Source organism: Polypterus senegalus, chromosome 4 (genome assembly GCF_016835505.1).
Source record: "Polypterus senegalus isolate Bchr_013 chromosome 4, ASM1683550v1, whole genome shotgun sequence".
NCBI classification, from domain to species: Eukaryota; Metazoa; Chordata; class Cladistia; order Polypteriformes; family Polypteridae; genus Polypterus; species Polypterus senegalus.
Genome location: NC_053157.1, coordinates 215,248,725 through 215,275,956, shown reverse-complemented (window position 1 = coordinate 215,275,956; position 27,232 = coordinate 215,248,725). Strand labels below are relative to the sequence as shown.

The following is a 27,232-nucleotide window of genomic DNA, read 5'->3' as shown; positions in this document are numbered from 1 at the left end:
GTTGATCATTTAAGCAGATATATGAGAGCAGTATTTAAGCTAAACATCAGCTCACTTTACAGTACACCAGTAAGGGGAATAGATGCATTTGCAAAAATGAAGCATGCTAAATCGAGCTTGGCTTGGAAGCATTTTAAAAAAAGGCTGAGGAAATTCCCTGCAAAGTGTACAACATTCTGCTGTAATACCACAGCTGGACATTTGCAATGTATTAAAGGACAAGACAAGCACCTCGTAGTGTGTACAGTGATAGAACAATACATGTTTCTAGTCAGCTTGGTTGATACCAAAGGCCTGAGCCAGAGTACCACATTTATCTTGTGGCATTACTACCAGACATAAAGGAAAACATTTTACAAAGAAGATGCAAAAGAAGAAAACTCTGCTTATCGCAGTCAATTAGTTTGTACTCAACGACTAACAACAGGAATGCACTAATAACTGAGAATTACATCATATCTCTCTATTATAAAAAAAATCTTGGAAGGAGACGAGACATGATTTTCTCGGAGACACTTTGACGTCCCGAAAGACAAGGCAGTGAGACAAAAGGACAGCTGCTGTAAAGGATTTTAAATGTTAGAAGCACTGCGCGACATTCAGATCACGCAGCAAGGCTGCAGCAGCAAGCCAGCAGTTTATTGAGCAAAGAGGAGGTAAAAAAAATGTATTTGGTTCCCATTGTATCACTGTTTAAGAGGGGTTTTCAAAGGAGCGACCGCATCTCCTTAGCATGCGTTCAGCCCCCCTCTTCACAACGTGAGCTGGTAAGAGGGTAAGGGGTAGGCGAGTGAAGCGAGCAGACACTTCATAGATAAAAACTGAGAGATGAAATCGGTACTACACAGAAACAAGATGATCCAGACATATACCTCATCAGCCTTGCTGAAAAACTGCCTGTGCAACTGTGTAGATTTACACTAGGAATCAGAAATTAGAGAACAAATTACATTTTTGAAATTTACAAAGTAATATACAGAGTTGGACAGCACTGTGGTGCAGTGGTAGCGCTGCTGCCTCGCAGTAAGGAGACCTGGGTTCGCTTCCTGGGTCCTCCCTGCGTGGGTTTCCTCCCACAGTCCAAAGACATGCAGGTTAGGTGCATTGGCGATCCTACATTGTCCCTGCTGGGTGTGTGGGTGGGCTGGTACCCTGCCTGGGGTTTGTTTCTGACTTGTGCCCCGTGTTGGCTGGAATTGACTCCAGCAGACACCCGTGACCCTGTAGTTAGGATATAGCGAGTTGGACAATGACTGACTGTCTGTACAAAGTTACTTCTTATCCGAGTCAAATGTTATCTTTACATGAATAGAAGAGACATACTGCAATTATATTTCATCAGTGAAAACTATCCCACATCACAAAATAAAATAAGTTTATTGAAGAATGTCAGCAATCGAAATTAGAGAATGAGTCGTACTAGTTAACAGCTGGTTCTAATTTACTAATCTAATCTCCTTTATTTTGTAAGAAAAGCAATTAAAAATGACAGAGTAGGGGCTACTTGGATATATCTATCCATCCATTATCTAATCCGCTACATCCTAACATTAGTCTATTATCTCACCGTAATAAACAACAGATGTTTCATTAGATCGTATTAAGACCTACTAAGCACTAATGACAACAACTCACAATAGTGCATCTATTAATCACTTACTGCTATGTAAGATCTTAGGAAATGCCGTGTTACACAGCAACAGGGGACTAATAAATGCGCTATAACAAGCATTAACGCCTATGCTAAAATCTTACCAAAAAGCATACATGTTTTACACAAGATACAGTAAACCTTTGGTGTTTAATTATTGGTTAATAAATCAATCACAGCATGTCTCTTGAGTGTTTGAGTTCATTTTTTCATGGCATTCAGATAGGAGGTCTGTGAGGTGAGTAAGCAGCCATGAGCAAAATGTAAGACAAAAATAAATGTGATGCAAGGTTTTAAACCTTTCACATGGGATAATAAATGAAGGCATTGAGATTCCTTTCTCCTTTTCCCAAGCTTTGCATTGTAAATCATTAACGTTGTACTGCTAAGAACTGGCAGAAAAGGTGTGATATTTTCAAATACATTGTTATGCAAGTACTATTTTTTAAGACATTGTACCAATTAGTTTTAATCCATCAATTAATCAGTTCTTTTTTATTGCCTTGGATATCTTTATGCTTTTTTGAGAAGGTTTTGACTCCTCTGAATGTCTAAGTTGCAGAAGTGGTGTCCCTAAAAATGCTGCCTAATCATCACATTTTACAAAAATTACAAACTTTGTTTTCTTCTTGTTGCAGTAAAACTGTATTTAACTGTTGTCAGGGATGCCAGGGGCCATGACCCGGCCGGGACGACAAGAAGGACCGGATGTGGGTCTGCACCCACCCTGGATCACGTGGGGGTTGCCTTCCGGGTTGTTTTGGGGGCCACGGGTACAGGGCATGGAAGCCCTACCCTGTAGGGGCCCGTGGTCACCGCCAGGAGGCGCCCCAATGCCTTGGGGACCTGTTACCCCAGCACTTCCGCCACACCAGGAAGTGCTGGGGGGAAGATTTATGACGGCACCCAGAGAGCAGCCGGCACTTCCGCCACGCTGGGGCGTGGCTAGAGGAGGAATGCCGGGAACACCTGGGGCTCATCCGGGTCCTCTATAAAAGGGGCCGTCTCCATTCATTCGAGGCTAGAGGAGCTGTGGAGGCGGGCTGAAGACAAGGCATTGTGGCCAGGACTGTGATTGGTTTGGGGTTTGTGCACGTGACTGGGTCTGTGTGACCAATGGACTGGGGTCTTTGTGACCATTATTATTAGTGTAAATACTGTAAATAAACGTGTGGTGGTTTGACAACAACATGTCCGCCTGTCTGTGTCCGGGCCTAGTTCACACTGTATTTAAACTGTACCTAAACAACTTTGTGCCATATACAGTATATATGTATACTGTACATAAACACATAACATATACAAAAATACACGGTCCCACATGAGTTGGTGCCATTACTGTGCCTTAGACCTTTATGACTATTTAAAAATTTAGCAAAATAATATATTCAGCACATTTAATACAGCTTAGAGTCTGAGGCCATACAAGGCACAGGTCCATTACAGGATTCACTCATACACATACATATCCTTGTATTGAGAGTAACTCAGTATCTCTTAAATGTATTTGGGACATGGGAATTATAGTAAAGTACTTGGTGGAAGATTCACGCAGACACAGTAGATATTGTAACCTCTAGATAGACCGCTATTGAGCACAGGGGTCAAACAAATGACACCAGATCAATGAAGCAGAAGCCCCAGCACTACACCACCCAAGCAAAATAAATTATTTCTAAAAAAAATTCAATGAAATGAAGTTTACTTCCATGCAGCTCAATAGAAAATGTTATTTTTTTCAGTTCACCTGACCAGAGCTGCTGCCTTCTTAATTTAATAGTTTTACTTTTTAGAGAGCAATAATATTAATGTTTTCCCAGTGAGATCACTCGGTGACACATCTTATTAAGTAAAATAAAACAGTGAGCAAAAACATACAAAGCTGCACATATTTTTCAATTTACTAAATTAAACAAAATTATTTAATATCCATCGACCCAAGTGGAAAAGTAATTGCCTACTTGGACCACATAACTGCTTATATCCTATTTAGCACCAATAACTGCAAGCAGACATTTTCTGAAGTCATTCATCAGCTATTATAGTAATGTAAATTAATTCTGTTCCACTCTACCTTGCAGACCTGCTTTCACTCAAAAATACCAATCTTTTTACAAGCATACATTACCCATTTCAATAGTGGTGACAATATACAGTATCAAGGGAGTTTAGGTCTAAACACTGGCATAAAGGTTAGTGGAGACTTTTGAGGACTGATCAGATTTTTGGATGTTCTGAATTAAGAGGACTGATGATAGGATAGTGCTTTAAAGATACAGACGAGTACTTGGGAGCTGGCCAAGCAGGCAAGAAGCATAGATGTGCAACACTTGTTGAAGAAGCTGCAGAAAGGCAACGCAATTTAATTACCTACATTTTATTCTCCTCGTATTTATTTCTCTGCCTTATTCATCTTTTGTATTTGAGGATATGCATGAACTATTTTGATACTTTGGATATCCTATTAATGTATGTATCCTAGGTGCTAAGACATCAAGGAAATAAATTCCTTTTATGGTGAATATTGTATCACCTGTTCATTTAGATTCTAAACTGCAAATATTCAGTTACTTTAATCTTTTCATCTAATCAGTTCATTTGCCATAGGCCTAGAAAAAGTTTAGTTGCTCTTCTCTAGACTTAGTGCTGTTATATCCCCCTTAATATACACTTTGGGCACCTAAACAACACCAGTATTGCAAATGTGGCCTCACAAATGTCTTAAACAGCTTAAGCAAAGACGCATTAGATTGTTTACCCTACACAGTTAGCAAGACAACAGTGTTTTTTTCACGGATGTGGCAAGCTCATTATTGCTTTAATAATAATTACTTTTAAGATAATGACTCCCCACTATGGGTGGCATGGCGGCACTGTGGTAGTGCTGCTGCACTGCAGTGAGGAGACCAGGGTTTGTATCCTGGGTCCTCCGTGCATGGAGTTTGCATGTTCTCCATATGTCTGTGTGGGTTTCCTCTGGGTGTGTCAGTTTCCTTCCATAGTCCAAAGACATACAGGTTAGGTGGATTGGTGGTACTAAATTGGCCATAGTGTGTGGTTGGTGTGTGTGTGTGTGTGTGTGTGTGTGTGCGTGCGCGTGCTGATGTGTTCACCATGCAGTGGACTGGCACCCTGTCTAGGGTTGGTTCCTGCCTTGCACCCTGCACTGCCTGGGATAGTCTCCAGCACCCTGTTCAGGTCTAAGCATGTTAGAAAATGACTGAGTGACTCTCCGCTATGCAATTTTACATTACTTTTTTAAATTCCAGCATATGAAACTTTACATTTATTTACATTAAAATCCACCATCCACATATCTTTCAAAGCTAAATCCAACTCTTCTATAGAAATTCTGTTGTATCTGGAATTATATGCTATCCTCTCAATTTAGCATCATATGTAAAAAACTGGTTTTGGTGCATTTGTCTTATTGAAAATGAAATTAACGCCACTACTGTACATCCAAGTAGCCTCTTGCTATGCACCCATGTCTATCATGGATTATAGTATCACAGATCTCTTATGCTATAGGGTTGTGTAGTTGCTAGCACCGCTGCAAGAGAGATCCAGTGTCCAGAGTTTGAAACCATAAGTCTTGGTCACTGTCTGTGTGGAGCTTACAACTATTAAACCCATCTGTGTGGGCTTTCCATTAGATACTACAGATTTCCTGACACACACCCCCAAGGACATGCAGGTTGAATTAACTCAAGATTCCAAAGTAGCCCTGTGTGGGTGGATGTGTGTGTGTGTGTGCGAGTGGAGGCATGTGATGGACTGGCACCCTGTCAAGAGCTACTTTCTTCTTTGATCCTGATGCTGCCTGGACAGGCTTCAACATTTTTGATTATGCATTGGATTAAGTAGGTGTATCATTGTTGTGATTTGAAATTTTGCAACTTTATTTGTAACTTAGGCAAAGCAATGTAATATCAGTGTTATATTAGTGAGAAGCATTCATGTTTATAACCCCCCCACCAGGACTAAGTCTGGAAAGTGAATTTTACGACAGTTGGGGGAAGTGCCTCAAACCAGTTTGGCAAGTGTTTCTCTGGTAAAGTCTCTCTCTCAACCCTCGCAGGAAAGCCAGGCTGCCTAACTGCCAAGCTTTACCTTAACATATGGTTTAGGGAGCAGGTGTGAAGATGTTCTATTCCCCCATTGGTCTGAGGTATGGCTGTTTGGAACTGGCTTGTATCAGAAGCCTTTAAGTACCATGACGTCCTATTGGCTCTAGGGGTTGGACAGAAAACTATAAATTTGCTTGCTGTACCCAGCTCTCTTTCTCTTACAAAACTGATTCATGAACTGAAAAGGACAACACAATGAAGAGCACAGCTCAGCAGCCATATTAAGACAGGCATGCGTCCTGTTCTGAAGAAAGCTGACCACAAATGATGCCTTAACTAGAGACATTTTTAAGTAACTAACAAGTCTGTGTGCCGCCTGAAACTACACAAAAACATTTATCCGGTTGTATGGTTGCCAATATTCAAATGTACTTTGCATATTGTCATTATTTATGAATATTACCAATAAGACAAAACAGTCATGTTATGGTTTCTTATGGTTTTTGTTTCACTCAAGTACAGGTCTCTAAATTAAAATAAAATAAAAATGTTTCTACTAAATATTAAACATACACAAGTTTTCACGAACCTCTGCCTGCCAGTTAAAGATTCACTGAAAAAATTTGAATACAGACACTCACCTTCCATAATATCTTTATTCCTCTGAAAATAAAAACACAGAAAAAAAGTGAAGTAAATCAGTCCATCATGTAAAAACAGGTACTATCTATACAATCTTCTAACTCATGTTTCACTAGCATTGACTCTGAACTTGAAAAGCTGGAGCTGGAGAAAAAATCACTGCTTGAAAAGTCTTACTTCTAACAACAAGACACAAACAGCAGCATGGTGATGCAGTGGTTAGTAATGTTGCTTGTCAGTGCGGCTCAGGTAAAGTTAAGTTTATTGTCATGTGTCATCAGTGTAATGAAACTGTTACTTGCATGTCTCCTCATAACAGCTGAAAATAAAACAATGTACCTTCCAAGTCTACATGGGTTCTTTTCAGGTACTTCATGTTCAATGGATGGAGGATGGAAGAGGATGATGTTCTAAATTGTATGATATACTTGGTATTGCATGAACTGTGTATTTTACTGCTATTTTCAGCACCATTATTTTAATGTTACTTAATTTTACAGTGTGAATAATAATTCAGATGTACATATGATAAACATGATGAACATCTTTTTAAATCAACTAAACTGTGCACGTGGCATTAATTGTTGACTCAAGATTTGCTCATTATGAGTTAGTTTAAGATCATGCTCTGTAGTTGACTAGCATCCAATCCAAAGTTGCTCCTTTGTGGCATCAGCACTTAGAGGGATACACCCACCCTTCCTGTGATCCTAGACTGGAAAAAATGGAAAAATAAAAACAAATGGACTTTAATTTTTTTTTTAATTAAAAAGACTGAGTAGCTTGTAGATGGTAAGCATCATTTGATTTCAGAGGTGGAAAACTAAACCAGCAATAGTTGAATAGCAAACAAGTCCAAAGAGAAAAACTGAAATTAGGCTAACATTTGGATAGTTCTATTATAAGTAAAATTTTCTGTTACAGCAGTTGTCATTAGAAAACTGCACAAAATAGTAACATATGAATAATTAAATATAAATATGACAGAAAAATGTGCTTATGATGTAAAATTGAATGGCAGGTATTAAAAAAGACTTCCAATAGCACACTAACTCACTGTGGTAAACTGCTTTGCAGGCTATTCAGGGAATTATGGAACGGGTATAGAACTTAGTTCAAGATATCTAGCAGCTTACCCAGAATCCAGAGAGTCTAGGCTAGTGTTTAAAACAGAGCTAAACATCCTTATTAAATCTGTAATGTCATATTTGCATTTGGTTTTAAAGTTCATTTACAAATAAAATACTTAAATAATCTTGTAATGGCTGAATCTATCATCAGGATGACCTTGGTGTGCCCTGCTCATAAAAGAGCCTTAGCATATACAAGAAGAAAATGCCTAAAAACAGGAAAAGTCCAGGTTTTCACATATAGAACAGACACTCACAGAAATCCACTACCCAGCACAAGAGCCCTACATCACCTGGATCCTCACAATTATAATCCTATCCAATCAGACTTAATAAAAACCTTTGATATAGGTGGAGCATGATTAGAGCAGGTGGCTAGAGGTCAATTGTATGAGATCATACTTTTGATGTTTTACAATGCCGCAAAAAGAGAAAAAGACAAATGAATGGTGCAACAAAAAGAAAATTTTAAAAAGACAGAAGCAAAAGACATTGTTTTGGAGAAAACTATATGAGAATGATGATTAGAATAAGCACTCTGAGAACAAGTAGAGACTAATTAGACATACTTTACAGATAGTAAGGTCAGGAAAAAGCCAGTATCTTCATAGCATGCTACAAGTAATGTGCAATCTAATTCTGTGGCGTCCCATAACACAGATGTGAGCAATAATGTGGAGGACTGCAAGGCCACTGCAGGAAATAAGACACACCAAATAACAGAAAACCTAAAAAACAACTCTTTTTTTTGTTTTATTTGGTGCAAACGCACTATGCGTATCCAGTTAAACGCTCAGTTTAACACTTACAGTATATCACCCTTTTACCACATCAAATACTTTTATCACCCTTTTACCACATCAAATACTTGCATAGGTCTTTTTAAAATGTGTTTTGTTACTTAAATGTGCTATCAGAAGAAAGTTGATTTCCCATAGATGTAATGTTGCCCATAGCAGTTAGTTTGTCAAATTCACTGCAATACATGAAATAACAAAACAGAATTATAAAATTAACCAGATATAAACATTGGTATTTTTTCCTACTTCAATCCCTGTAATTGATTTATAATTGACACACAATATGTGATGTTCATAATGTGTGAGTAATATGCATGTGGGGTAGTGAGGTAAGGTGTGGAGGTCATTTTCAGTTCTGACACCTAGGAGCCAGTGGAATTCTTAATCCAGCCTGGCATTTTTTACCTTTCACAAAGCAATGTGAAAAATAAAAGTACCTCACCTTTTAGTTCTTTGGTTTTACATGTCAAGATGAAACTTATCATTATTTAGATCTCACCAAGTCTTAAAGTTAGATAAATTTAACTTCATTACTGATGTAGTGGGTAAGTGCTACTGCTTTAGTATTATCCGTGTATAGACCTCCTGAATATAACGCGTCTTTCTTTGAGGAATTCTCTGACTTAATGTCAATTTTAGTTACAAACTATGACGCACTCTTAATAGTCGGCGACTTTAACTTTCATGTCGACAATCAGTGTGACCAAAAAGTAAAAGAATTCATGAACCTCCTGGACTCTTTTGATTTGAGGCAGCTCGTTAATCAGCCTACACATAAAGCAGGTCATACGTTAGACTTAGTGATTGCTAAAGGACTTAAAGTTGATATAAAGCAGGTCATTGATATCGGTCTATCAGACCATTTCCTTCTATTTAATATAGAAATAAAGATAGAAAACGCTCATGAGAAGCATTTTGTTAAAAAACGCATCTTTGACAACTATTCTAAGCAATCAGTCCGTTCATAATGCCAACTATAATAGCGAGGATAATGTAAATAGTAAAGTGGAAAACTTTAATTCTAAAGTAAGAGCTGCTGTTGACATAGTTGCACCTGAAAAGACAGTTAAAAAATCTTCTAGTATTGTTATACCATGGAAGACCCAAAGAGTGTCTGATTTAAAAAGAACATGTCGTAGAGCTGAGCGTAAATGGAGGAAAACTAAACTTACTATCCATTATGAGATATTGAAGGTTAAAATAACCGAATACAATAACACAGTCTGTCTTGAGACGCGCTGCTATTTCTCTAATATTATAAATAACAATGCTAATAATCCCAGAGTCTTATTTTCTACAATTGATCGTCTGTTAAACCCAGGTAACACAAAGGAATGCCCCCAGAATACTTCCAGTGAAACCTGTGAGAACATTGCTGTATTTTTCAATCAAAAAATTAATGATATTAGAGATAACATAGTATATCTCCCCAACACTGCAGAACCTCCAAAACCCCGGTACTCCATTATAAACAAATTAAATGCTTTCACCAGGATAGATTTACCTGAATTACATTGTATAATCTCTCAACTGAAACCCTCCACCTGCGTCCTTGACCCAATACCAACAAGGTTTTTCAAAGAAATATCAGGCGTGCTAATTAACAATATTCTTGACATAGTAAATTCGTCATTAGATACGGGGGTCTTCCCAAACTGTCTTAAGACTGCTGTAGTTAAACCCCTGCTCAAGAAAAATAATCTTAACCCATTGGCTTTTGAAAATTTTAGACCCATCTCTAACCTGCCCTTCTTAAGTAAAATTCAGAGAAGGCAGTCATTATGCAGTTAAATGACCACCTCAATAAACATGCTATTCATGCTAAATTTCAGTCAGGCTTTAGAACAAATCACAGCACAGAAACTGCACTCGTTAAAGTAGTAAATGACTTGCGGGTGAATGCAGACAGAGGCCATTTATCTGTTCTCATCCTCTTAGATCTGAGTGCTGCATTTGATACCATTGATCACAATATTCTTAGAAATCGCCTTAGTCAATGGGTGGGCCTCTCTGGCAGTGTCTTAAATTGGTTTGAATCCTACCTGGCAGGGAGAAAATTCTTTGTGAGTTGTGGTAATCACAACTCAAAAACACATGATATCCGATATGGTCTTCCACAAGGCTCTATGCTGGGTCCGCTGCTCTTCTCAATCTACATGCTTCCGTTAGGTCCACCCTGGCCATCGGACCTTACTTATTCTACTGTATGTTAATGTTGACTTATTTTTATTTGTTATTGTGTCTTCTATTTTTCTATTCATTCTGTAAAGCACTTTGAGCTAAATTTTTTTTTTGTATGAAAACGTGCTATATAAATAAATGTTGTTGTTGTACACTCTGTGATTCAGTAGTTTCCAGAACTACCTTAGAGAAAAATGTTTTCTTCATACAGTGGAACCTCGGTTCACGACCATAATTTGTTGCAAAACTCTGGTCGTAAACCGATTTGGTCGTGACCCGAAGCAATTTCCCCTATAGAATTGTATGTAAATACAATTAATCCGTTCCAGACCATACGAACTGTATGTAAATATATATATTTTTTTAGTTTTTAAGCACAAATGTAGTTAATTATACCATAGAATGCACAGGGTAATCTATACTAATAAAAGGCCACGCACGCACACACGCAGGCTTATTCCTTACAGCTTACTTACAAAAGTTAAGCAGGTTTCATTTCGAAATTCTACACGTAACAGTCATAACGGTCGACAACATCCGCCATGTTGAACTTTCTTATTTACAGCCCCATCTTCACGAAATTTGGTAGACGACTTCCCTGCGCTAACCGAAACTGATGTATGTACTTATTTCGATGGTATGACGCCACTTTCGTCCACAATATTGAACTTTCCAACGTCACTAATTCTCCAACTTCCCGTGTAGGTAGAAGGCTGACCCCATCTTCACGAAATTTGTTAGGCGGCTTCCCTGTGCTAACAAACCAATGTACATACTTATTTCGGTGGTATGATGCCACTGTCGGCCACCATATTGAACTTTCCAACGTCACTAATTCTCCAACTTCCCGTGTAGGTAGAAGGCTGAAATTTGGCATGCTCATTCCTCACAGCTTACTTACAAAAGTTAAGCAGGTTTCATTTCGAAATTCTATGCGTAACGGTCATAACGGTCAACAATGTCCGCCATGTTGAACTTTCTTATTTATGGCCCCATCTTCACGAAATTTGGTAGGCGGCTTCCCTGCGCTAACCGAAACCAATGTACGTACTTATTTCGGTGGTATGATGCCACTGTCTGCCACCATATTGAACTTTCCAACGGTCTTTGTTACTTATGGGTCCATCTTCAAGAAATTTGGTACGCGGGTTCCCAACGCTAACTGAATCCTACTTACGTACATATATACATCCATAGCCTGCAGCTCGGTCACTGTGTGAGGCGGCGTTGGGTCCCCCATCCCAACGCCTCCCACGTTGTTGGCTGCCTGCCTATATAAGACAGTCCGTCGCTCCGGTCTCAACATTCCCTTCCTTGATTCGGCATGGGATTCATGTCTCCCTGCTGATAACTAGAGCCTTTTTATTTAATCCACGGCTTCTCCGCTGTTTTATTGCTCGTTTATTGTGATTATAGTTATTGTGTAGGTATTTTAGACTTACTTTACATTGTTCAGTACCCATTTCCTTTATCGTTCCAACCATACCCCCATTAACATGTCTATCAAGGTGATCACCATCGATCAAAGAACTGTCACTTACCGAGTGGTCTCCATGCCCGGAGATGGCACCTGCCTTTTCCATTCTCTTTGTTACATATTGCACGGCCATATCAGGCTCACTCTTGATATCCGGAGGAACATTGTGTCTTATGTATTGAATGACTGGGACAGGTTAAAGGTGTAAACTGATGACGGTACAGGAGATAATTATACTACACAGGAGCACAATAAGAGTGAAATGCTTAAGCCCTTCACCTATGGTTCTGCATGTGAGTTGATGGCTGCCGCTGAATTGTTTGGTTGTCGCTTTCAAGTGTACCGAAATGACCAAATATTTTACACCTTTCGACAACCGCCAATGCCTCTTAAACATCTTAGATTGACAGGTGACGATTTCAGTAGTGGACACTTTGATGTTTATGAATGTTTAAACTCTCAAAAGCTGGATGTGAAGTTATCGATGAAACTGGTTGTATACTTACAACGCTTGACAGATGCCGAATGTCTCTTCAACACAAGTCCTACAAATACTGTCATAATTGAAACAAACCATGAAACTCAAACCGATTACGACAGCAGCAATCCAAGAGAGATTTAAAACAAGATTACTGTTCACATGGCCAACTGTACGTTGCATGCTCAAGAGTAAGCTCAGCGCACAGCTTGGTCATATTACAATCGGAGGGCCGAACTCACAATGTGGTATACAAAGAGATCCTTAACAAATAATTATTGCTATATTTTCCCGCAGTTTAAAAAGGTTTAATTTTCTTCTTAATAAAAATTTTAAGGCAGTACTTCGCCGCTGCGATGTACGGGTATTTTGCTAGTAGTAAACTAAATGTAAAAACATTGAATAACACTGAGAAAACCTTGAACAACAGATAAAACTAACACTGCAATAGTTTGCACTATAGTGCTAAGAACCGCTCACTAAAAAACACTTTTTTTTAATGAGTTTTAAGCACAGGGAAACAATGAACATTTGAAAAATCCGTAATTTAATAAACTACCAAGAAAAGTAACATTGCAACAATGCACGCTACGAACCGATCTCTGTAAACAGAAATGAAAACAAAAACAAGCCCAGTGCATTCTTTAACTGCATTCTCTACCTTCTGCGTCCAGCACTCTCTCTCTCGTGTGTGTTTGTGTGTCTCTCTCTCGCGCACCTGTGTGTGTGTGTGTCTCTCTCATGCGCCTGTGTGTGTGTATCTCTCTCTCATGCGCCTGTGTGTTTGTGTGTCGCGCTCTCTCTTGCTCGCTCGCTGCACAGGAAAGGCACAGGGAGAGACTGAACACGTACAAACCGAAAGGGAAACTGGCTTGTTCGTATACCGAGAGTGTGGTCGTGAACAGAGGAACAAGTTTGGCGAACTTTTTGGTCGTAAACCGATTTGTTCGTGAACCGGGATGTTCATGAAACGAGGTTCCACTGTAATTGTAAATGTAACTGGTATCTTATTTTAGGAATTTTGGTCTACACTTTTTTAAAACTATCAGCTCATTGACAATCAATGGCATTTGTTTATGAACAGTCCTCTTAAGTTCCCTCCACAGCTTCTTAATGAGATTGAGATTACTTACTTTAAGCTTTGTTAAAATTTTTAGGACAATTGTGTGGATGCATGATACAATTTCAACTAAACCTTTGAAATCTAGTCTCATATTTCCCTCTAGAACAGGGGTCCCCAACCCCCGGTCCCCAGAGAGCTGCCAGCAACAGAGACTCAATCAGTGAAGGGCTACAGAAAAATGGCTGCCCCCTTCACTGAGGACACTTTTCAGAACACTAGGCGGGTGGGGCTTTGCAGCAGCGCAGAGAGAGGAGAGAGACCGAGGTGAGAGAGTATTACAACAAAGTGTTTTTATGGTCCCAACAGTTTCCCCTTATGACACAAGTCTATAGAAATCTCATTACTACGAAGTACATTTAGCAGATACTTTCATTGCAATTGACCTTGAAATGCTTGAATGAATCATTCACAGAGCAGTTAGTTCTGTGGTCGCAGCTCAGTTGTGCATATTTGCACAATGATCCCCAAACAGAAACATTGTAAAAAAATGTTTTTTTTGCTGTTTTTGTTATCTGTGCTTTTCAGTGATGACTTTTGCTTATTGCTCGTCAACATTTGAAAAATATCCATTAGAATTTAACTCATTGTCATCCTCCTATAGAAATGGCAGACAAGAAAAAACTATAACAGTGTTATTGTTTGTGATGGGCAAACTGTTGGAATGACAAATGCAATGCATATGACTTTGTTATATGCAAAAAAAGAAGAAAAATTTGGGGTTTTTATGTGGTTCAGTGATGCTCGTTCAAGAAACATTCCTATTAATGCGGCACTCATTCAAGAAAATGTGAGGTTTCTAAACTCTCTTGGGACCTCCGTCAACTGGACAACAAGCCGAAGAGCGTACTGAAATGTAATCACTGCGTCTGTGGAAGACTGTTTATCTATTGCCGGGCAACAGCAGGCTCACAGCATTGCTGCATCTCTCTGCCAAAGCAAACAGAAAAGATCTCGATGGGTGATGCACAGAACATTGTAAATGCAGGGAACCTGGCCACAGCCCTGCCTGACTGCTGGTTTTGCTAAAGTACTAAGACTCAGTCTCGTGTTTTGAGGTGTAAGACAGGGACTTATAGCACGACCATGATCTTTTAGGATTCGCTTCTGTGGCGCTTCAATGCAGCGCTGTGAGTCTGCTGTTCCCCTGCCCCGGCAATGGACAAACAATCTTACATAGACGCGGTAATCATGCTTTGGAACACACTTCCCGTTGGCGGGGGGGTATCCCAAAATAGTTCAGAAACCTTACAATATGAACAGGCATACAGGCACTATTGGGCACCCCATCTTTACCCACTCTGCAGACTGAGTATCCAGCCAGGCCGTAGGAGTGCTGGAGGAGCCTGAGGAGGAAAATCTGAGGCAGTGGTGGAGCAGCAGCACTTGGGGCAGAGGCAGAAGATACCCATTGTTCAAGTTGGCATATAAAGTGGCTGCATTCAAAGGCAAACTTGATTTATATGGCCGACGAGTGAACATTGAAATTTTTGATATGTTTCAAAAGTTAGCAGAGGTTGTTAAAGATACCAAGCCACGGCCTTCTTTCTCCCTGCTGGTGTATGATCACCTATCTCAACTTTCAATAGAGTTTGAGCATTATTCTCAACCACAAAAGACCTCCGGCATGGGAAGGAATGGATCTGTGACCCATTTGTGAATAAGACAGGTGAATCAACTTTGTCTGTGCTTGAAGAAGATCAACTGCTTGAGGCTGCAAATGATGGTGGCCTTAAAAGTATGTTTGAGACAACTTCAAATCTCCATACATTTTGGATTAAAGTCAAGGCGGAATATCCTGAGGTTGCCACAAAAGCACTGAAAAGTCTGCTTCCATTTCCAATATCCTATCTTTGTGAGACAGCGTTTTCTGCAGTGACAGCAACCAAAACAAGATTACGGAGTAGACTGAACATAAGCAACACACTTTGTGTGTCACTGTCTTCCATCGTTTCCAGATGGGATCGTCTGGTTGCAGGAAAACAAGCTCAGAGCTCCCATTGATTCTGCATTATGGAAAGTTGTATAATTTCTATTACGATATTATAACTTAATAATAATAGAAATGTAATGTAAATTGTGTATAAAACTGCCCTATCAACCCCCTCCGAATCCTAACACCCCCCAAATATCCCATACCCCCCACCACCCCTCGAAAAATGTGCTCCTAGTAAAGCGGTCCTTGGTGTCAAAAAGGTTGGGGACCACTGCTCTAGAATACTAGTGGAGCACATGTTAATCTTAATAACTGAGAGGTATCCAGGTCTTGTGGCTATAAGACTTCCCAAATAATCACTTCTCCACCAGCATTATTAATGGTTGCCTAAACGCTTGTTGAGGTAATGTTTACTCTCTGCCATAAATGGCATTGTGGATAATGACCAAACAATTCCACTTTTGTCTCCTCTGTCTATTGCTCTGGAAGTGTTGTAGTATAACTTTGGAAAATTAAGCCATGGTGCCATGTTTGTTTTACAGGAAAGGAGTTTTCTATAGACTACCCTTCCATGAAAACTACACATATTTGCCCTTTTTCTTATTGTAAAGTCATTAACCGGTGTATTTACCACAATAACAGAGGCCTGTAGATTCACAGATGTAGCTTCTGGGTTGTTTGTGATTTTTCAGAATGCCGCATGATATGAGCTTTGAGTAAATTTGCTGAAGTATCAACTCCCAGACATAATGGTACCTCTTAAATATTCTCCATTTGTAAGTAACAACTTTCACTCTAGAATGATGTATTTTGCATTGTTTAAAAATGGCTTTTATTTACTTATTAATTTGCTTAGCAGATGCTTTTATCCAAAGTAACGTATAAAAGAGATCAAATTAATCGAGTAAACATCAGTCTGAATGACTGCTTAGGAACAAGTGCTATGAGGCAATGATACAAGATTGATCCCCACAAGTGAACAGCCCAGAAGAAAATACAAGCTAGTTATAGTTTCTAGGATACACAAATCTAACAGCTGATATCAGTTAGAAAGGAATTCACCAAATACAAGAGACTCCATATGTTTCTTAAAAACATTGAGAGAGTCACAATTTCAAATAGAGATTGGCAGTTTGTTTCTTCAGCCAGGAGCTACACATGAAAAAGATTCTGCACTGAAATTTAATGGAGGCATGACCAGATGTCATTTAACAGCAGACTTGAGTAGTTGAGAAGGCGCATAGGACCTCAAAAGTGTCTCGGTATAAAAGGGTGCTGACTCAATGACTTCTCTGTAGGCACATATCAAGGATGTGAACTTAATACACGCTACTACAGGAAACCAGTGTAGTGATCTGAAGAGAGGAGTGACATGTGCTTGTCTTGGCCAGATGTGCTGCTATTCTTTCAACCATCTACGGTGGCTTGGTAATGCATGTCAGTAGTTCTACCAGCATAGTGTTGCAGTAGTGGAGACATGATAAAAACAGAGCCTATGTGCTGCATAGTCTTCCAGATATGGTATGATACTGAAGATATTGTATAGAGTAAATCTCTAAAACTGAGAGGCCATAGTAAAATGGTCCCTGAAGGACGGCTGGTCATACACAGATCATTTCCTCAAGGTTGCAAACTGACTTGGTGGGTGTTAGATGGACAAGCCGGGATAACAAGAAAGGTCTCACCAATTTTAAACTTGTCGCAGACTTGACAGATGCTAGTTATATAAACCACAGGAGAAGGGTAGCGTTTACTTTTCACATCAGGAAAAAAAAAATTAAAGACAGTCTTCATGTGACCTAAAAGATATGAATGATTTTCTTTGTGAAAAGCCATCCATAATGCAAAGATGCTTTGTCAGCCTTTCTGTACACTGAATCCTGATCTGTTCAGGTAATATTCTAGCAAAAGGAGAGTGAAAAACTATTGAATAAGTAATATCATACACATTATAATTTGATTATTATAAACTTACCTATTTGCTGGAGAAATAATCCATTCAAAGACATTGCTGAAGGTGAAGCATCTGTGGGGAAAAAACACACTCAAGGTTAGACAGAAACTGCAAGCATTAAATGGGAGTAGTCTTTTGAGCACTGACAAACTTTTTGACATTATAACTGCTATAAAACTCAGACATGTGCATTCAATTAATGGAACAATGTAGAGACAAAAATGAAAAATTACTGGAGTTAGTAGATAAAAGCTGTTTATTTGAGACTTCACTTCAAATGCCACATACCTCTCAGAGCCATGGGTACATCCATTAGAATTGTTATAGCTTAAACAAGAACTTAGCAGAAATGAAGAAATGGCGTGGGTTGGCTATTAGGCAGAAGGTGCTCTGAAAAGTCTACACCTTTCATGGGTTATAGATTTTTGTTGTTCAAGAAATAAGCAACAAGAGGAACTGGTTAAGGCTACGGCACTCATACAGAGCAGTTTGAATGTTGAGGCTTCATTTGGACAAAACATTTAAGTGATGATGTAAAATGTGTTATTGTCAATAACCACAGAACAAAGGAAGAAACACAGCCAAAACTATTAAATGTTTTCACTAAGGAGACTAACAAACAGACAACTCTGATATGGACCTTTCAGATTATCTGACTTCAACATAATATTTAGTATGTAAATGCTGGTAGCATTTTTACTCAAGTAAGTCATATAATATAATTTCATATACTGTATTGTCCTTGGTTACTTTGTTGATTTGCATATGAGGAATAATTACAATAAAGTATATACAATTTATTATTTGTACAATTCTCTCAAATTTGTTGTCATGCTGCTATGGTTTGTAAGTCACTTTGGAGAATTGCATTTGCTAAAGAAAGTTGTGTTGAAACATATACATCAATATCTGAGGTGTGCAAATAACTCAGTTGCCCTTGCAATATTTTGCCTTCAGCATTACAGCAGAACTCACTGATTTTCCGTTTAGAAAAATGTTTCCTTGATTGAAATATTTGCTGTGACAGAGGCTTTCCACACACATTTCTACAGTCATAGCTGTTAACAGTAACTGGCAGATTTCAAATAATCACTGTGTAATTATGACTGTATGCATGTGTGTGTCCTGTGATGGATTGGCATTAAGTGCAGTCAAGTTAGAATTTGGTCCCACACAAACTTAAACTGAATTCAGCTGGCTTGAGAACATATGCATGTACTGAATATACCATGTTCATAAACTGCAGAGCTAAGTTCCAGTCACTTGAAAATATTACCAGGAAGTAGTTAAAATAAATTAAATGGTAGGTGGATGGATAGATGTAAGAAGGAATGACTGTTTAAACATAAACACAATGATATTTTTCATAAACTTCTCTTTTTTAAAATATTCCTCTTTCCTTGTAGCAGACTCCCAGATATGGCCAGCTTTAGGATGGTAGCATTGTTTTCTACAGAAAAAAAAAAAAAACTGGGAGTGCGGTCCCCTTCACTTTCTCGTATACTGAGATAGAGGAAAAGGTCATCACAACCACTTCCAGTTGTGCAATATTTCTCAGATATCATACGTCTTTGTTTCTCATCATAACTAATTGATACACAATAATTTATCTCTATTAAAATGATACTTTCACACTTAGGGAGGTCAAAAACGGTAGTGGACTTTTTTCAGTATTACATATGCATTACTTAGATTACATGCAAAGTAAAAAGAGTTATAGTCACCTAACTGCTTTAGGTAAAACTGCATTTAGCTACATCTAGTTATGATAATAATGGCGGAAAAAAAAATAAGAAAAATCATAAAATTAAATATATTACCAGGAACACAATGGGGATGTAGCAGCTTACTGTTCCCATTACATCTTTATGTTTACATGGCATGTTCAGTGTTTACACGTTATTGTTAAACTGATGATGCATACATTGAAATAAAATTAATAATAATTATTGAAAGAATATGTGTTATATTGAATATATATTTTTTAATATCATGTACATATTTATATTTCCATCATACAAAAAATTTGGACAGTTATTGAAATAAAACACTACTATCAGCTAAGTAATTTTTCTCAAATTTCGTATCTATTTGCTTTTTATAATTATAAATATCTATACAGAATATGAATAATCTATCTGTAATTATAACCATAGTTTACTTGAAAATTCGCAAATGCATTCAGTTAAAGTACCACTTCCGGTTGTCGGAAGAGGCCCAAAAGTTGATAGGATTCCTTATCTTTGATATAAAGCAAAGTGTTTGAGTTATAGTATTTACATACAGAGAGAAATAATTTCAAAAATAACCTTTTTTGGACTCAGAAAGGTCTAAAACATCAAGATTCATCCATTTTCTAACCTGCTGAATCCGAACACAGGGGTCTGCTGGAGCCAATCCCAGCCAACACAGGGCACAAGGCAGGAACCAATCCTGGGCAGGGTGCCAACCCACCGCAGGACACACACAAACACACCCACACACCAAGCACACACTAGGGCCAATTTAGAATCACCAATCCACCTAACCTGCATGTCTTTGGATCGTGGGAGGAAACCGGAGCTCCCGGAGAAAACCCACGCAGACACGGGGAGAACATGCAAACTCCACAAAGGGAGGACCCGGCAAGCGAACCCGGGTCTCCTAACTGCGAGGCAGCAGCACTACCACTGCGCCACCGTGCCGCCCCTTCATCAAAGTCTAGAGGTTGAATTTTTTCACGATCCCTATACTTTCTCTACACTAAGTAAAAAAGGAATGAACAGGGAGCCAATGTAATGTATTCCTTTGACAAACTAATTTAAATAATTGTTTTATTAAAGTGAAATTGAATTTGTTCTGTCTAAATGCTCATTTTGCATTGTACTATGTTTATATATTGCTTTTCATCACCTATCCATTATCTATTGATAGTACCCTCCTGAATTCACAGAAACATTTTGAATCCTAATTCTGATGAAATATATGATGCCTCCTACAGTTCATCCAGCTATAAATGTTATCATGAAATAACTGCCTTTGTTGAGATCTTAACGTGTGTGACATGATCTACACCTAAGTGATAGAAAAGGGTATTTACTTAGCAGTGCTGGATGACACCACCAGGGATTCAAATGTTTTTAGTGTTTAATCTCTGTGTGAAGACTGCATGTTTCTACAGATGTACATGGTGGTTTTGTGTTGTTTTTTAGGTTTTCTCCCATTACTGAAAGATCAAGTATCAGGTTAACTCTCATCAACCTAACTTGTGCAATGTGGGGTTCACTATCACCATTAGTGTGTCCTACTATTGACTGGAAGCCCAACCAGTTCTCATATAAAAATAAACTTTGCAGGATAGCAGACCATTCAGCCCAACACAATTCATTAAGCTTTATTTGCTTGATTTTTCTAAAATAGCCTCATATTGTGAGTTGAATGTCCTAAAGGTGCTTTTTCCATTGTACTACTATATAAATTGTTCCCTATATCTTCAGTCATCTGAGAGGATACTACCACTTATACATAATTTACATTTAATGAGTATAAACCTGTGCGTGCAAATTCTTGTTTAGAGGTACAAACAACCCTTGGATCTAGGTTGCCAGTTCGTTGGCGAGTACAAGGCATTACTCCCTCCAATTCCCACTGCCATTCCCTGGCCTTGCAGAGGAGTCCTCCTGGAATGGTTGGTTGCTTCTTCTCCCAGATTGCTCAGCAGGAGCAACCTTCAGCCCCCTCTTGAGTGTCGTCCACAGACTATTCCCCGGGTCTCACTTTACCTCCTGCTTCTCCTCTGTGTAGCTCCCATTCCATCCCATTTCTGACCTCCTCACCTTTCCTTTAACGACCGTGTCTTTCTGTTTTGTTTCTTTTTGTTCTTTGCCCCTTCTACCATGCAGGCTCCTTTTTATCTGGTTTGATTGGGTGCAGGTATGGTGCTTTGCCTACTCTGATGTGTGAATAAGGCACCTGACTGATCTGCTTGCATTTGCACTTGTATGCTCGATCAGCCAAGCACCCCAATCAAACCCAAAGTGAAGCACACTCAAATACCTGAACCCAGTCAGAGCCAGCACCTCTTATCATAGCACTATATAATTCAACAACCTATTAAAATCCATGCTGTTACAACATCCAGGTCAGGAACCCTGAGTCTCACTCATATGGTGTACTTTTCAGCTCTAGGTCCAAAATGATGTAATTAAGTAAGACATTTATTTAGCTTAGACTTTACCTCCTATAATTTTTACCCACATCGAAATTCAATACTTGGATAGAGATTATTTTGATTCTGCATCGAATTTAGTATAATAAACATATTTACTTAACTTGTCGGTTACATCTTTACTCAAATACATGCATCCGTCCATTCTCTCTGGATCTTTTTCTAACATTCAGTTCTGGTTTATCACAGGACAAACTTATAAGAGGCCATTTGAGAGATGCTAATTAACCTACAATGCACATCTGTGGGATGCAGAAAGAAACCATTGTATCTGGAGAAAAAAATGATACAGGCAAAGAATATGCAAACTCCATGCAAAAAATGGAACAGGCCTGAAACTTATATTACAGCTGGGAGGCAAACACAGGCAGTGCTATCTAAATCATGGATACAAATTTAAAAAGCAAAAGTTTCATTGTTCTAATTAGCAAATTGTAATATCCTATCATCACAAAGTCTCGCCTGGGTTGGAATATTTTTCTTGAATGCTTTCTTTAACGTTTCTGGAAATATTTTACTGTTATGATTAAACCTTTCAGTGCATAAACCCTTTCTACTTAGGAAGTAGAGTTTGTTACAGGCTGGTCATTTATGGTCATCGCTGAGGTCACTGCACAAAATGAGTAAGATTTTTTGATTAAACACTATTAAACCAAATCACATTAACTATTTAATTTTAGTCAGTTCAAATATGTTACAGTGTTTCATCAGGATTATGACTTTGCAAGGATAAGTTAATCTTGTAGGACATTTTTTCTATTTATTTCTAGTAATAAAGGTAGGGAGACATTGCTTGTCATAGTAGTTCATCACAGAGTGAAGCCACAAATGCAAACCAGTTTGGAGAGAGCAATACATGTAACTACATGTCTTAAGAAAATCCGTTTAAAATGGGAGTTATATGCATGTAAGTAGCAAAAAAGCATACCTAGAAATGTGAAGTCATGGACACCTTCCTAAAAAGAATGTCTTGTTATCTTCAGATAAGGGGTGAGCAACTGCCCCAAGTGGTAGTTTGTTGGTGTCTTGTTTGAAGGCAGAGGTATCTGGAAGATTCACTAATGAACAGATCCAAAAGCAACAGTTTGGAAGATTTTAAATGCGACTGTGATAGTGATGAGGGAACTCAAGTGAAAATTTTGATTCACCAGGAAATCTACATTCCCATCTTCAGCTATAGTGAGAAACCCGGATAGTGATAGAGAAAATATGGTTGTGAATGAAGGAAGGGACAATGTGGTTTCAGCCTGGGCTCACTCTCTCATCATGGTTTGAGTCTTGTCTATGTCGTTTTTTCATCTTCAGCATTTTTATGTTTCATATACAAAAACATATGGAGAAAATATATATTTTTGAAATCATTACATAAGAAATAACATCAGAGCTGAGTACTTTGGAAGTATAATAACATCTTTTGATTTCCTTTGAATTTTCTATTACCATCTTCTGCATTGTGTAATTTAATCCGATTATGAATGCCTCTTAAGAAATCAGCCCCGCCACCATATCTATCCATCCTGCAGTGTTCTTTGTTAGCTCACTTGTCTGACTTGCTGAGGGTTTACAATTAGCTCTCCAATTCATAAATTACATCATTATTATTGTATATATAGGGTGGTCCAGATCTAATTATACAATTTTCATTACACTTTTAACTTATTAAGTTAATTACATAGAAAATCGCCCAAAAAATCCCAGACCATCGAGAAGTGTGCGAACTGACGACATGAAGAATCGTCTTCGTGCCAAACTCTCCGCATAAGTCAAAGTCATCCAGACAATCTGGATCTGCATAATTAGATCTGGACCACCCTGCATCTTTCTCTTAAATATATATTCATATACAAATTATGTTCATTACAGAAAAGTATTAGATAAAATTAAGTTTAGCTTAGTTGATATACTAGTGTATGTCAGAACAACAACATCATTTTTATTTTCACTTGCCCTAGCTCCCCAGTCCAAAAAGAGAAATCCATAGCAACCGATCTGTAGCATAGTGTCACACCAAAGAAAAGAGTCACTGTCATTCTAGAGAATGATCATGCTGGCATCTGCCACTTGGATGCTCTAGTCACACTTTGCAAAGCTGAAATTTTTAGCAAAGACAGCTCTTCATTATACAGAAGGTCCTGGAGTCTTCTGAGGACAGCCTACTTCTCCCAGGGATATAGGTGGTAAATAAAAACAATGGAGACCACCTAGAAGTCTACTTTTATGAATACAGGAATGGTTGAATAGAGCATCTGAATCACAACCCCTTTAATGTGAAACCAGAAAAAATGGCTCCATGGTTTGGTTAGTTACGTCAAGACAGACAAATTGAGCTGAACTTCAGGACTCATTCTACATTGCTAACCGAGGGCGATCAGAGAAAGGGGAGTGAGAAATGTGCAGGGGAGATAGTGAGATGTGTATATGGGATCTGCAACATACAGTATGAAGGTAAGGTGGTAGAGAACATGGATGCCTGTGATTTTTATTTTTTCAGTGAGGAACAAAATTCTTCATTACTCTTCATTATTACCCAAGGGCAAATTAATCAATTTGATGAGCTAAGTATGACCAAAAACATTTACCATAAAAATGAAGAGAGCACAGTTACTTTGTATTATAATTTTTCAGTTGCTGTGATGATGGAATATTTACTCCTACCATGATTTTATATTTGCCTCTACAGTGTGTTGTGGAAACTGGCATACATTCCTGGTACTCCTCGATGGTACTGTAGTAGATGGCTGCTTACCTTAGTGCTCTGTAAAAAGCACTAATAAATCACACTGATTGACTGATAGCCAGTAGAGCTGGCTATGAATCAATTTAAACATATGTAATGTTTGTAAGTATTCAAGTTTTAAAAAACACTTTACATGCTAAAGGTTAGACTTGTGCTTGTGCTAGTAGCTCAAACTACAAATTCACAGTGCATTCAACTGTCATATAATAATTATTTACTTCGCTTTCACATTTGCAATTGTGCTTTTCTTTGTTTTCTCTATTTACCCATCCATGTATTTGAGAACTTATTCTATGCTATTTATGAATCCATCCAAATGTTTTACCATCTTGTTCATTCTGTTTTAAGTTAATTTTCTTTTTTATCAGTGTGATACAGTGGCAAAGGTTTGAGACCGTAAACCATATCTTTGCTGAATCAATCCCTTCGACTTCCACAGTCTCTTGTTCAGAAAGTGCTGTCACTTGTTACTGGTCCCAGTTTACAAAAACAATAGGACTGTAAAGTAATGAATACGCAAAGCACAGTGGGATTGTGTTCAATATACTAATGTTTTATGTAAAATAAAATGCATCTATTTTACCACTACTTCCATTCACTTATCTATTCATCAAACCATTTGTATCCATTTTCTTTCATTTTAATAGTTTAGTACAGGGGTGTTGAACTCCAGTCCTGGAGGGCCACAGTGGCTGCAGGTTTTCATTCTAACCGTCTTCTTAATTAGTGGCCAGTTTTTGATGCTAATTTAGCCTTAGTTTTAATTAGCTTGACTCAGGCCCCTTAGCTGTTTTTTTCCTTAATTAGCAGGCGGACAGTAATGAGACAGGGCGGCACGGTGGCGCAGTGGTAGCACTGCTGCCTCGCAGTTAGGAGACCCGGGTTCGCTTCCCGGGTCCTCCCTGCGTGGAGTTTGCATGTTCTCCCTGTGTCTGCGTGGGTTTCCTCCGGGCACTCCGGGTTCCTCCCACAATCCAAAGACATGCAGGTTAGGTGGATTGGCGATTCTAAATTGGCCCTAGTGTGTGCTTTGTGTGTGGGTGTGTTTGTGTGTGTCCTGCGGTGGGTTGGCACCCTGCCCAGGATTGGTTCCTGCCTTGTGCCCTGTGTTGGCTGGGATTGGCTCCAGCAGACCCCCGTGACCCTGTATTCAGATTCAGCGGGTTAGAAAATGGATGGATGGACAGTAATGAGACATAAAACAAGCAGGGCATGACCAGCTCACCTGTACCCATCAAACAAAATCTGAAAATAAAGAATGAAGGTCTCAGTAAGGTTGATCCCTCAGGTTACCAAAACATTTTAGAAGTTCTTAGAAGAAAAAAAAAAAAAAAAACAGAATGTCAACAGTTTTGGAAACGTCTGCTGTGGCACAAAGAGTAGCAACGAGCCATGGAGTTGAATAACGGGTTTAATTTACAGCAAGAATCAGCTTCTCATTAAGGAACTGGTTGGAGTTTGAAGCCCCAATTTAGCTGGTCATCTGTTGACTTGTTTCATGTCTCATTTCTGTTTGGCTGTCATTTAATGAAGAAAAGAATCAATTCAGAAGATTTAATCCTTAAAAACAGGGCTATTAAGATGAAGGAAAAGAAGTTAATTAGCAGTGAAAACTGGACACTGATTAGGAAAAGAGTTAGAAAGAAAACTGCAGCCACTGCGGCCCTCCAGGCCTGGAGTTTGACACCCGTGGTTTAGTATGTACAGTAGAATATAGAAAGGCCTCACAGTTGTTGTCACCTTGCTGCCGATAGTTAATATTAAAGAAAGAAAAGAAAATGAGATCAGAAAGTCTATGCTTCAAGAAGAAAAAAGAAGTTCCCCATTGTGATTTAGAAGAAAAGGAAAATGGAGAGTTGCTTTTCAAGAGCAACGTGAGCACATTGATTAACAAGTTTGAATGTTTGTCTTGACTTTGTTATCCTGCCACAAAACATTGAGCAGACAACAACCACAGACGTGGTAAGGAGAGTCAAAAGCAAGGAGCTGTTCTAGTGCTGAAACAACATTACTGTTTTTATGGATGTCACTGCTAAGATCTCTCATGTCTCCACTATACATTTTAAGAAAATGTTTTGTTAATTAAACTGCAGGTTGTTAATAATTACTGTTTTAGTATAGTATCAAATTATTTTAATGTATTAATGGTTGTGAATTCATGCTTTTATGTTTGAAAGAGGATAGGTCAGGAGTTTCCTGGATAAAGTGAGTGGGTAAGATTTTGCTTTTGTTAAAACTATTAACAGTGCTGTTTCATTGTTTAAGCACTGATATAAAATTAGAGTCGGCCAACTAAGGATTCAAGTAGCTAAAGGAGGACTATGAAGGATAGCAACCCATGATCACCAAAACAAGAAATAAACACTACTGAAAAAACTTTCAAAAAGGCAAATCCTTCTGAATACATTTAAATTGAGGCAGAAAAGGGAAACATTCGTATCAGAGATGTAAAGAGTAGACCAGCAACTGAAAAGGGCAGTGGCCAGCCTCTGGGCTGCAGGTTATACTGGGATAAATAGCACTGGAACATCAGTACATGTGTCTTGAAGAACAAATTCTGGGAAACTGGAAACAAATCTAAGGCTAACCTAACTATTTTTCTGACATTCTTCCAGCACCATAAACACTTAATATATAAACATAACATATTGATGATGACAGGGTGTCAAGAAGAGTGTTTTAGTTTCTCAGTCATTGGAAAGATTTTCAATAAAAACAAACAAGATTACAAGCCAAATGTGCAAATATTCTAGGAGTTAGTATTTTTAGAGAAGTATACATAAACAAGATCTAAATTGTGTAAAATAAAGTAACTCCATGCATGATAAATTAATCCTCTAAATGAAAAG

At 38.5% G+C, this 27,232-nt stretch overlaps 1 protein-coding gene across 4 annotated transcripts in view; it reads right to left on the bottom strand.

Moving 5' to 3' along the window:
• Positions 1-27,232, bottom strand: part of slc4a11 (solute carrier family 4 member 11) — a 169,481-nt gene that overhangs the window by 99,863 nt on the left and 42,386 nt on the right. For 3 of the 4 annotated variants that reach the window (XM_039751938.1, XM_039751941.1, XM_039751942.1), the window contains exon 2: positions 17,461-17,511. In XM_039751938.1, coding sequence (XP_039607872.1) covers positions 17,461-17,494 — 34 coding nt within the window. In that variant the 5' untranslated portion in view covers positions 17,495-17,511. Of the gene's footprint in view, positions 1-6,362; positions 6,385-17,460; positions 17,512-27,232 lie in introns of all 4 variants that reach the window. The other variant, XM_039751939.1, reaches the window with a different exon arrangement.